Source organism: Pelecanus crispus, chromosome 6 (assembly GCF_030463565.1).
Source record: "Pelecanus crispus isolate bPelCri1 chromosome 6, bPelCri1.pri, whole genome shotgun sequence".
NCBI classification, from domain to species: domain Eukaryota; kingdom Metazoa; phylum Chordata; class Aves; order Pelecaniformes; family Pelecanidae; genus Pelecanus; species Pelecanus crispus.
Window position 1 is genome coordinate 29,359,329 of NC_134648.1, and position 13,046 is coordinate 29,372,374.

At 46.7% G+C, this 13,046-nt stretch overlaps 1 protein-coding gene across 7 annotated transcripts in view; it reads right to left on the minus strand.

Moving 5' to 3' along the window:
- Positions 1-10,121: 10,121 nt before the first annotated feature.
- Positions 10,122-13,046, minus strand: part of NR1H3 (nuclear receptor subfamily 1 group H member 3) — a 31,570-nt gene continuing 28,645 nt past the window's right edge. For all 7 annotated transcript variants that reach the window (XM_075711941.1, XM_075711939.1, XM_075711936.1 and 4 more), the window contains 2 exons: positions 12,483-12,577; positions 10,122-12,081 (listed from right to left, as the gene is read on the minus strand). In XM_075711941.1, coding sequence (XP_075568056.1) covers positions 11,935-12,081; positions 12,483-12,577 — 242 coding nt within the window. In that variant the 3' untranslated portion in view covers positions 10,122-11,934. The remainder of the gene's footprint in view (positions 12,082-12,482; positions 12,578-13,046) is intronic.

The following is a 13,046-nucleotide window of genomic DNA, read 5'->3' on the forward strand; positions in this document are numbered from 1 at the left end:
GAGCACACCTATCACTTGAGTCAGCAAGAGTTCCTTACGGATAAAACAGCAGATGCATCCCAACTGTTTCCACTTTCCATCTATCCATAAAGGGAAAGGACAGAATAAATCAGATCAAAGAAAATTAGAGAATGAATTGTGAAAACAGTTTTTGGTAATACAAAAAGACATCCTTGGAAGCCCTTCTGAAGAATGCTAATAATGTAAAGATTTCTTCCTTTCCTAGTACAGAATGAAATTATCTCTTTGCCTTCTGAAAACAGTGCTGACACAGCCAAACATCTTTAGCCTCCACATCAGTTTTCCAGAACAAAATGGAGGTAGCATGGACAGAGATGCCAACAAATAGACTGAACTTGACCAGAATTAGTTCACAAACAGAACTACCGTGCCACACAGACAGGAACCTTTTTGCAGCACCACAGAGTGAAGCTGGACTGATTCAGGTTCTTGGTTGCTATAGTGACAGATTTCCCTGTCCTTGCCATATGCTGGCCCTTCAGCATTGCCTCCTCTCTCCCCCCTGCTTCAGCCAAATGCTTGGCTAAGGCAGCCTGCTGTACATGCAAAACCACGCAGTCGCCACACATGTACATGCTGTGAAAACAGACCCGCAGGTAATCTGATTCAGATCAATCTCCATAGCAACCCAATCTTTAGTCCCTAGATCTTAGCCTGTCGGGTCTATTTATAGAGCAGCTGCAGCGCTCCACCCCCTCCGCTCCACCGCCAAAGCTCCCAGCACTGCCCACACTACAAACAAGCTTCACCCAGGCACAAGGACCGCCTGGAGCCAACGCTGAAACATAGCCCTCCTGGCACCTGCGGGCCCTGAGCTAGACGACAGCGTAGCATCTGCAACACGTTAAATGCCTCCCAGTCGGTGCGGTTTTCCCATATCCATGAATACTACAAATATCAGACGTCGTTACTGCTCACGGAGGGCTGAGTACCAACAGCAGCTGACAAAATCCACTTATCCAGGTACACACAGGATGCTTCCACAGACATCCACTGCAGCTGCTGCTTTAGCCTTGCACACAAAGGACGTGCAAAGCGTGCCAACACAAATGTGCAATCCTAACAGGAACTTGCAGGCAGCAGCAAACACAAAGGAGTGGTCCCAGCAATACCTGCCCCACAGAAGCACAACTGTACCCACCAGCAGACATTTGAAAGCCATGCGGCTGGGACATTTATCTACTAATTGTTTTAAAAAAAAAAAAAAAAAAAAGAAAAACCAAGACCAAGGCCTTGAATGAGCCATGAGAGATAAGCATGTGAGAAAGAATGGTATGCGAATACTGTTATCCATTTTATTCTACCACACTTGGGGAAAACCATCAACAAAAAACTAATGCAGTAGAAGCACACACTTCTACAGTACTCTACTTGCTAACAGGAAGGAGATGACAGATTTTAGCCTCAGTCCCAGTTCATTTCGCACACTTCAATTTAGGTTAAAGACCTTATTCTCCTCTCTTTACTGCCTGAAATACCTCTCTCATGATCCTCCCTGCAGCTTCTCACTGCAGAGCACCACACACCATCATCATCTTCTCACAGAACATAAATTCCGGCATAAAAATGCTCTGTCAACCCAGCCAGTTCTCCTGCTCTACAATGGTCAAATTTAAATTCATCTTTTATTTAAAAATATTCTCCAGAGATCTGCATGGGAGAACAGTAACACAGGAGCTTTGGCCCCCTGCCCTTCACTTTTTTCAAGCCTGTCTTTTTTTTTCCCTCCTTGTGCAGCGTCACCATCACAAAATACAAGAGCCTTGTCATCTACTTCATCAGCTTTTCATCAATCCTCAGAATTCCAGCAGCAGCCGCTCATACGCTTTGCAAGGGGTGGGGGAGGCAACCCAAAACCTTAAAACCTACACAACGTCCCCAAACTGAATTAGCCTCACCTTCTGCAACCACTACGGCAGTACATTCTTTTGCAAACCAGAACTGCTTTCAGCTCAAATTTTGAGCTGAGAAACTTTCTCGCTGCTTTGGAGCGCAGCCTAGACCCCAGCACCCATGAGATGCTTCCACTCCCAGCCCTCTGCCCAGTTCCCATTTAAGAAGTAGGCCACAGTTCCCATAACACAGGCACCAGCAGGTTTTTTTTCCGAAAGCCAAACAGTGCAAATGTACACCCATAAAAAATTAACAAGAAAACAAGAAAGCATGTGACATTTAAATTGAGAGAACTGCTGGATGCAGCTGCAACTGCTAAATTATTCAGTGCTCTGCCTTGCCACGGCACCTCCGCCAGCCACGGGAAGCAGCTCCGAGGCAGGAGCTCAGAGAAGAGACACGGACAAGAGGACAGCAGGTAGAAAAGACACACCGCCGGCAAACAGCGAGGAGCACGCCAGTGACTAGTGGCTTCTCCTCTCACACAGGTTTCAAGCTATTCACCTACCCATTTAACAGGTGACATCACTCATGGCACCACCACCACCAAATACAGGCACATTCCACTCCCTTTTCTGGAGGCGGGCCACACAGGGACAAACGACAGGCTCGCCGGGATCCCGACAATAAATTCCAGCCATTTATAAGGCCGAAAAGGGGGATACTCACAACCAGTGTGGAATCACTGAAACTTTGCTCAGGAAGATGAGAACAGGAAAATAAAGAGAAGTATTTGAAATAATCCAGTTATTTGGCTGCTGTTAGCACCACAGAACTTGTACTCAGAGCCTCACATCTGTTTTGCCTCGTCTTAGGAACACTCAGCCTGTCTCCCTGCGTGTGCCACCTGCCTTGTTATTCCTTCCCTCTGCACACCTTCCCCTTCTCTTCACCCACACTGTGGAAGATCAGAAATTCCGACTCTCAAACCAATCCTACTATTAATTTCGGTGATAAATCATAGTACCAGATGGTCAAAACTGAAGGGAAAGCAAACAGAAAAGCCCGTTTTCTCTCTGCTAGAGCTCTGGGATGTGGGAATCACGTGTTTGGCAGGCTCACCCACACACAAACATTGGAAGAAGCAAGCTGAGAGCAAAGTAGGGATAGGAGCCGCCTCAAGCGACTGGTAGGGCCAGTGAGTGACAGAGCAAGGGGTCCCGAGAGGAGCTTCTAGACATCTGCAGTCACCACGGCAAAGGAGGGAGGGAAAACACAGCACCTGCTGGATGTGTCTGAAGACTAATGAGAGAAAGAAGGGAGAAACGAGGTGGCCTGGAGGAAAGAGCAAGCATGGCCAGCTCGTAGCTCCAGCAGAGCGCAGTTTAACCGCTATCGAGCGGAAACAGACACCGACACGGCAGCAGAGTGGCTGACTGCTCTTGGGTGAAGCAATTTTGGTGAATACCAGTTTCAATTCTTAATCATCTTTATCACAAAAAACACTCCTCCTGCTATCTGATGGAGAGGCAGAACTCCCCATCTCCTGCCGCAAGGGCCTTTCCAGAGCAAGTACAATATACCCAGGCAAGCAGATCCAGGGAAGCTGGTGTCAGAGCTACAGGTAAGAAGATGATCAAATATTTGATACTGACAATGGGAAATTCAGTTAGAATATAAAGGGAAGCAGGACATAACTATGGCACTGAACTCGCAGATGTGACAAAGAAAAGGAACAGATTAAGAAAAAAAAAAATGCTGCTCTGCTCATAAGACAACACACAGTTCCTGGAGGTCATCAGATAACATTACTGTCAATCTGGGTATCTTTGTCCCCTGTGTAAAAAAACAACGTTAATTTCCTGATTCTCAGAAATACAGCTTAGAACAACTGTTTAGAAATTAGTTACAAACAAAACAAAAAGGAGACATCTGACAAACATTACAAGAGACATCAAAGGCAACATGACGAGGAGCCCCTTTTTTGAGGGCTGCCACTGCTGTGAAATATTGAAGGCTGTGGAAGAAACAGAAAACCATGAAACTTTGTTCCTTGCTGCTACACTCATGCTTCTCACAGGGATCTGGAAACGCCACAGTCTCTCATTTAACTGCAACGCCTAGGAACACAGCACAGGAACTTCCTCAGCATATGTAATTTAGGCATATGCAAGCAGCACTTCTTACTTTTAAATCACTGCAAAGGTCCTGCTAGTAGCAGTGATTAAAAGTAAACACAACCTCTCACAATTCAGTGGTTTCTGGGCACCAAAAGGTACGGCCTCCCTAGTTGGGAGTTCTCCAGTAAGAAGACATTTTAGAGCTCCTGGCAGCATGTGGGTCATTTCTTCAGAGTTTTGCTGGGTTTGGGGTTTCAGCTGGTTATTCTAGTTCCAAGAGACAAATCAGGACCATGTTTCTCAATCATCAACAGTAATTTTAATGTGGTTGTGACAGGTGTAAAGGCCTCCAGTGACAGAGAATCTAATTGCTCTAAAATTATTTTCTAGCTCGGACAACAGAGCAAAGACCAGCTGAATTCACAGGCTCAGTTACAGAAAGTGAACAGTAGATCGTCGTAACAGTTTTTCATAGCTCTCAAGATGAAGAAGGAAAAGCAGCAAACCCTTCTGTCATCAAAAGAAATATCACAGTTATTCCACAGATTAACAGATTATCCCACTAAAAAACATTCCCTTCTAATTGATGCCTCATGCTGCTCATTTTTATTTCACTTTGTGTCTCCTTAGGTCACTGACGATGCTTTTCCTTCATGAAAATGTATACTTTGAGATAAATGGAGATCGTTTAAACTGGGGAAGTGATATAATCTTGCATATCAAGCTCTTCCATTCTTATTTCTAAATCCTTTCCCCATAGCTGCAAATCCCCAATCAGTAGCTGCATTCTGTATTTTCTACTAGTGCGTTGAATAACTACGTCAAAGCCTTTCTGCTAAGGGGCTGCCCGGAAATTTAATGCAGTATATCTTAAATGCAGGCACAATAGGGCCAAAGGACATTTGCAGGAATTAATCTGGGTTGCAACATATGCATTGCCTGTCTCTGATTCCTTCCTAATGGAAAGTAAGTGAAATATTCAACTCTGTACTTGGTTTTAACAAAAAAGTATTAATTTCCATCTTGTGGTCATGATGGCACTACCCACCTAGTTAAAAAACTACAGTGTGAAATGACAGCCAAGTCACTAAATTTTACATCATTTGTTAGCCACTCTCGTGCACATTAACAGTATTTTTTCCCCCAAAAAAGAGAGTCATTTCTCTAATAAACGTATCTGGGAAGAAGTATCAGAGAAAATCTATTAGCTCAAGTGCTGTAAATTAAAAACTGTGAAGAGATTCATTCTCTTAGAATTCAGCAGTAACTCTGACTTGCTAATTTAATACCAGAGATCTTCATAAATACTTGGTTTTTCAACTGACTTATTGCAAAAGATATTAAATAGACCAGACTGAACATCTTTCCAGAGGTATGTCTAGTACATCCCACCTACACATAACTTGAGTATTTGATATGGCTTGAGGTGAGAGGGAAAAAGCTATAAATAATGAGCCTCTGTGCCCATCACCCCAAGCCAGACAAAATCAAAGCCAACATTAATTTAATTTAGGAAGAGCATATGAACAAGCACTTTAGTAAGACTTGAGATGGACTGATGCCTCTACCATTTCTACTGAATCATCAATGCTGATACTCTAAAAACTAAAAAGCTACTTTGGCTAGGTGGGCAAGGCTTACTGTTAAAAATCATAGAAACTTTTACTTGTCTCTCTCCAAAATCCTTCTGAAACAGACTGAAGTCGGACTTCATTACATACACACCCTGTCTGCTTTCAGAAGAGTTACAGAATGGTATCAAGGTTGAAGAAGAGGTTTGCCCTCTAGAATATTGCCTTTATGTTTTTCTATGAAAACTTGAAACTAGAAGACCTATTTTTTTGCCACTTGCTACACAGCCTTTGGTTCACCACCATTCATGGCTTTGGTACATAACACATACATCATAAAAAAGTATCTCGGCCATATTATGCATTTTGTATGGAAAACATTCTTTCAGTGCATTTTCCTTTTTGCCCATCCAGTAAAACCAGAACTGTCTTAAAAGTAGTAATGGTATGGAAAGCAATACAGTAGGACTCTGAAGCTTACAGCTTGAAAGTTGCTAATTTGGTAAAAACACAAAAGTCCAAACTTGCGATACAACTGCAGCCCCACTGGATACACATGTACAAGATCTTTTAGAGTGGACAAGGCTATATTATTATTCAAACAAAAGTGTTTTAGAGACTTGCTGATGATTTTGCATTTTATTAAACACACAGTGAGATGCTTAATGAGTGTATAATTAATTCCATGGTATATTAAATTGGGTCCAAGAGCTACATATTTTGTAACAATACAACAGTAAAGCAAAAGAACTATTTTATAGCTGGAATGATCGATCAGTTCAGTATTACATAACATGCTATGAGGGGATGGCAAGATCAGATCCTGCAAAAACTGCATTTTAGCTATGTTAGATGTCTCAGGTGCTCTCTCTGATATGTCAGGACTGCAGATTTTCATTAGCGCTGAAAACTGAAGCAAGTACTTCTTGTGCCCATCCAAAACAATTCCCAACGTTCAAGCAGTATAAAGTCCAAAAATGTATATACACTTTCCAAATAACCTATATTTGGATGACTGCGGTTTGGTTACGTGACCCTCAGGACACAACGATACATCTTCCCTCCCCTTGCTTCTGTCTACCAGTAACATCCTTTTTGCAGATAAGTGATGCTGCAAAGAGCACAGCAAGGACACTTGAGAGCATACCAACAGAAATGCTGACCCAGAGTTGCACTGAATGTAGAGAAAATGGCTGGCTTGCCTACGGAAAGCACAACGTGTTGCCAGATTCACAGTTCCACCCCATCACTGCGCGGCTGTCAATTTATAATGTATGTTACTCTGTGTACGTCAGAAAAGAGTGTGGTATATGGGTGAGTACAGGGAAAAAAGGGAGAGAAGCAAGCCAAGCAACAAATCAGTTTTCTCCAAGGCTTATCATTTCTCTAAGCACCTCTTTATCGTGACTGCACACAAACAATAACGCAGACCAAGCTTTCTTCCCCTCCTCCACCTGAAAATAAAAGTGAGCAACACAGCGAGGTGATGACACTCTTTCCTAAGGGGAGAATGCTCTTGATTTATAGGTTACTTCGTAAGAAATTGCCTAGTATCAAGTGGATTTCCTATTCTATTGTCCTAGGGAGTAACAGGATGTGCTGTTTGCAAACCAAGAAGCAAAAGCACCCTTCCAGCCACATTACTGCAGCAGTCCCTTCACAAAGCTGCACACCTAACCTCTTCCAAGGGGATCAGTCCGTCCTGCGTCTCCCTTGACCTGCCCCAACTGTCCCGCCCGCCTCCTCCGGCAGGGAGCGAGGAAAAGCCGGGGGGAGGCCGGGGCCCGGCCCTGCCCGCCGGGCGCCCCGCTCTGCGGGAGGGCGGCGGGCCCCGCGCCCTCGCACCCGCCGCCGCTCGCGCCCCCTCCCCGGCCGCCATTTCCAGGGCCGGCCAGCCCCGGCGCCCCGCGCTCCCCCGCTGGGCTGGAAAGCGGCAAGCCACCCCCCCCCCCCCCCCCCAGGGGCCGCTGCCTGTTCCCGCCGGGGGACCGCTCCGCCACCGGCCGGCTGCCGGCAGAGCCCCGCGGCGACAGCCTGGAGCGGGGCCAGCGAGGGGTTCCGGCGAGGCGAGCGGCCCCGCGCACCCCCGCAGCCAGAGAGCCCCGGCGAGGCTGGAGCAGCGCTCGGCCGGCCCCGCTCCCCGGAGCGGCGGGCCACCGCCTCTGCCCCCTCCCGCAGCGACCTTGCGGAAGGGCTCGCCGTCCCGAGCATCACCACGGCGCCCAGCCGGGCGGCTGCGGCAAAGCGCGGGGCGGGGGGGGGGGGGGAAGGCGGCCCTGCCGCCAGCTGTCCGGGTGCGGATCACCGCAGGCAGCGCCGGCCGGGCTCCGCGCTCCCCTGCCCGAGCCACGGGCAGCGGCGCTGGGGCAGGCTCCCCGCTTTTGACATGTGCGTGCACGCACAGGCACCCCGCCGCCCGCACGGGCGCCCGCCCCGGCTCACCTGCGCCGCCGCCGCCGCCGCCGCCCCCTGGCCGCTCTGCGCCGCCCGGCCAGTTCCGCATCGAGCGCCAGGAGCGGAACGCGCCACCACCACCCGCAGGGAGGAGCGGAGCGAACCACTCGCACCGACGGCGGGGGGGAGCCACCTCACCGCCGGCCTCCCGCGGCGGCGGGGCGGGCGGGGGGGGGGGCGGCGCTGCAGCTGGCTCGCGCCGCCTGGGCCCGGGCAGCGGGGGGCGAAGCCTCACGGCCGAGCCCGGCTCCGGGCAAGCGAGGCCAGCGAGAGCCCCGCGGGGACGGAAGCGCTGCCTTACAGCGAGGAGATCCAGCGCCGGGTACTTTCAGCCGGTGCGTATCAGGCCACTTGCTGCTTTGCGACTGGCTTCACAAGGCTACAAAAGAATTTGGTTATTATTAAAAGCTTGAGAGCTGCAGCTCTCTTAATTCCTTCCAAGCTCCTATAAACCAGTACACCGTGCAACCAAATCCGCTTATTAGCAAAACCAGAATTACTAAAATAATCCCAAAATGCAACCAAAACTACCACAACTATCCCAACGGGTTTAAAAAAAAAAAAAAAAAGAAATACACAATAAGGTACAAAATGGTGAAACACTCGATTTGATATTCCACATCTGCACTCTGCCCATCGTAGGGGAACTGGGATTTGCAGAAATACACCCATCTTTTCTTCCTCCCCCTATTGATCCGAATAGATCGTGAGCAAACACGGCTCTTGCGGAAGGCTAGAGCCGACAGGGAACACCTCCTGAGATTATCGTTCAAGCACGATTTCTCCAGTGGCCAAGTTAGCAAAACTAATTTGAAACAGATAGGATACAGAGACTTAGAGCGCCAGGACTGAGGCTCAAGCCTAGGTAGCATTTTGCAAATATAAAAGTACAAAAGGGCCACTGGTCTCCGAGAAGGTTCTTCCCCACACCTGCCTACTTGAGCTCGCTGGGCTAACCTGGGAAGCTGCTATGAAAAGAAAAACTAATTCCGTACCCATCTGCACTTTTTTTTTTTGGAAAAAAAAAAAAAAAAAGAACATGAATGTGTAAACAAGGAGCTTGTATTTGATTACATGATAATGAAAAGGGATGGAGAAGCAAGAGCCAAAGAAAATCACCATTTTCACCACTGCCATCAACAGCAACATTATGGGTTGTAGCTTGAAAATACCTCAAATTTACAGGCAGTTTTTCTCTTCAAATGAATAAAAATGAGATACAGCTCAAAATGAAGAAAACAAAGCTAAAAATGAAGCTACAGCTTCATTGCCCCTGCCTCTTCTCGCTGTTGACAGCCTTGTTGTTCAGCAAATCCTTGGAGTAGGGCCCAGCCACCCTCTAATCCACCCAGGGCTGGCTTGAGCTCTCGAGCTCTGCTCATTACTCCCCACCTCATACCCCGCTAGTCTCCTATAAGCCTGTTCCTATTGCTGCTTCCTCTGGTTTAGTAGTTTCTAATTTAAATTTTATACTCTGAAGTAATGCAGAGGCTTCAGCAGAACAGCCTGTGCTATAGAGCCTTGCTGACTTGACAATTGCTTTCCTTTCGCAGCGTGGCAGGGGATCAAGTGCTTAGGAAGCGACTAATGCTGGACAGCTCTCCGCTTCCCCAGTTCTACCAGTCCCTTCGAGGTAATGCACGTGAACAGCTATTCCTGTTGCTTCTCCTATGCTGATCATTTCTGATGTATTCATAGCAGACATCAGTGAGGATCCTGCTGAAATCCACTCGACAGCCAGGGGCACACTGGACTCCTATTTCAATTTTGCTGAGCCACGATATGCAGAAAATGCAGTATGGCACATCGAATAAAAGGGTTAAATTCTGAAAGTAGCTGTACAAATCAAGGTGAAGTATATATGGACAATTTGTGGTCTTCACGACATGCACTTAATCCATTTCACCTATTTGCCAGCTCTGGCATGCAGCAAGGTGCATAGCAAGCTAAAAATCTCCTAGTAGAAGCCCAAAGAAACTGCCTGGGGTTGCACTGCTATTTCTTTTTCACCGCTTCTTGCTTCTCCCTAACCTATATACTCACTTTTGTATCAGCTTTGAGCTTGTTACATCAAGAACTTATTCCACCCTCCTCCAGTCTAATGACAGCACATCAGAGAATGTCAAAATCCTGTATTAGGCTTTATTCTTTTATATAAACATTAACATTTCTCAAACAGATTAGTTAAAAATACAGATTTAAACAAGAATTTTTGCAATTGCAATGAGTTATAAAAAACAACAGATTATTTTACAGATTGTTACAAGTGCTTTACAAAGGTGCAGAGTGAAGGCCAGTGGCAGGGGACCAACCTCAAGTGCAAAATGGACACAATACCCTCACCACGGGCATAGCGCTCAGATACACAGCCAAAAAAAAAAAAAAAACCAAAAAAAAAACCAAAAAAAAAAAAAAAAACGAGCCATGTGAACCTAGGCTCTTGGGATGCTCACCGGGCAAGCAAACATAGACCCCTATGACAGAGAAGACTCATGAGACCAAGCTACCAGGATACTTAAGGTTACATCTCCGAGATCAGCCATAAGATGTTGTTTCTTGTAAAATAAGGAACATGTTTTACGACAGTATATTTCTCTTCTGTCAGACAAAATATTGCTGTAAATCCTAGAATACTTATGGATGTGGATAGTTAAGAACTTGGGGCATAAATCCAGGGTGGATCTCACAGTGCCCAAAGTGAAGAAAGGATACAAGACCCAAGTGTCCTTCTAAAGCACTTGGCACTCCTCATACAGGAGGGACCTCCATATCCCAGGACCATCACTAAAACCTTGAGCAAGTACCTTGGAAAGACTTTGGCAAAAGGAAGAAGACGCAAGTGGATCAGGTTACACCCAATATTCCTGCAGCCCATGATCTGAGAGTTGTGCAGCCCACAGTTTACGCAATGCCCACATATTTCACTAAATGCAGTGTGTCCCCTCTCCTTGGCCAATACATCTTCACACCCACCTTGGAACACATACCACATGCTCCAAATTCTTGGAAGTTTTTGAGATCCTTCCGCCACACCTACCTTGCCTAGGTACCAGTCCTTCCCACCTATCCTTCTTCTATTCCACCCCTAAAGATAAAAATCTATGCCCTGATTTGTTTTGAACTAAAGTTTTCCAGCTGTTAGCAAATCAAAGGTAAAGTGAACTGGCTGAGAACCACCATGAGATAAAACTGCGATGTATTACATTAAAAAAAAATCCACTACTTTATGCCTGACATCTTTCCGATGTACAAATGTTCCCTACCCAGAGGACCTCCCTGTTAGACAAAGGGCACTACATATTAGAGGAATCCTTTTTCCAAAGGAGGGCCAGAATGAAAGGGCAGCTCTAGAGATGAAGTCTCATAATAAAGAAATAACAGTTACTTCTCTTGGAATCGTTGTAAAGGGCAGCACATACAGAGATTTTATTTATAGGAAACCCAGTGAAACCCCTAGAACATCCACATTGACTTCCCTGAGCTCCTCAGATCCAGGTACACTGGGGACCCTGCAGAAGCCTTTTGAGCTGGGTTACTCTCAATAGAGAGGGTTTGGCAAGTTCCTGCAAATTCATTTTCATAATCAACAAGAGAGGAGAGGATCAATGGGCAAGCCCTTGGGACATGCTTAGAGAAGAGAAAGACTCTGAAGAAAGAGGTGTATGTGTGTGTGGGGAAGATCTTAATTTCTACCATTTTCAGATGTTTCACGTTATTCCTTTGGGGTATGGGCACTACATCAAAACCAACCCCCCCATCTGATCTACCCCAGCCGCCTCCTGCATAGTCTCATGACAACATTGAAACCCCAGGCTCATCGCTCCCTGCACTGCCTAGCCCAGAGTTCAGTGCTTTGGAGAGGGGAGGCTGGCTTCTCGTTAGCAAAGGCTGGGAGATGGCATTATGTCGGCATGTCAGTGCCCAGGAGCATGCAGTCACTCATGCACATCCCAGATTTCTGAAAGCAGGGGAGGGAGTTTCTTGTCCTGCAGCCGAAGGGCAAACACCTGTTCAGAGTGGACACTACTTAGTGTCCGAAGACTGACCAACTTCATTAACATCCGTGGAAACATCAGGCGGTCCTGCAGAGTCAGACAAATAGACAGCTCTTAGTAAATTCACACCAAAACTTTGTTTAAAAAAAAAAAATCCACAGCAGATGATACATTGTAACCACAATCCCGACTTCCTCTAAACCCAGCATTCTCCAGGAGGTGGCAGTGTGGAGGAACACAAATACTACCCATGTCCCAAAACTCCAGACTTTCCACACTGGCTAAACCATGGAACATGGTACAGGACAACAGGCTGTGACAGCTCACAAATCCTGCATTTACAGCTGCTACCAAACACCCAAAGAAGGGAAAAGCATGACAGCAGAGGCAGCAAGAGACCTGTTACAGACAGTACTGCCGGAACTATGCCTGCATAAGCACAAAATCAGGTTGCATCATCATTGGAGATGTTCCAGTCAGGCACTTACATTTGGTCTGTTGATGCAAATGTAAGAATGAAGGGCTTCCACATAGGTGTGCTGCAGCCTCTCCACCAGGGACTGGTCCTGCACATTCGGTCGGTCTGCCAAAAAGCAGGTTAGAAGTAAGCAGATTGCCACAGGCAGCTTCGCTGGACTTGACATCCCTGCCTAACCCCAGTCCCTCTGTATGGTCTCTTCCCAAAATCTCATGTAGCATTCACCTATCACAGCTGGGAGAGTCATCCATGACTGCAGCAGCTATGTCAGCTTTCTGTAATTGTTCTTTCTCAATGATGTCTATTGCACATGGGGAGTTTGATCTGACTCCTACAGAGGTGGAAGGTTAGAGAGACCAAACAGCACTATACCAAAACAGCACTATACCAAAACAGCACTATGTAAGTGTGTTTGGTTTCACATTCCTGTCCCAGTGAAGATGAGAAGCTGCCCATTCAGGAGCGAATGGGAAAGTCTCTCCAGCAGCTGAGCCAGTTAGAAATCAGGAACGAAGGGGGGGGTGGGGGGGGTGGGGGGGTGGAATCCTCTTTCAGGTCACAAGACAAAACAGAA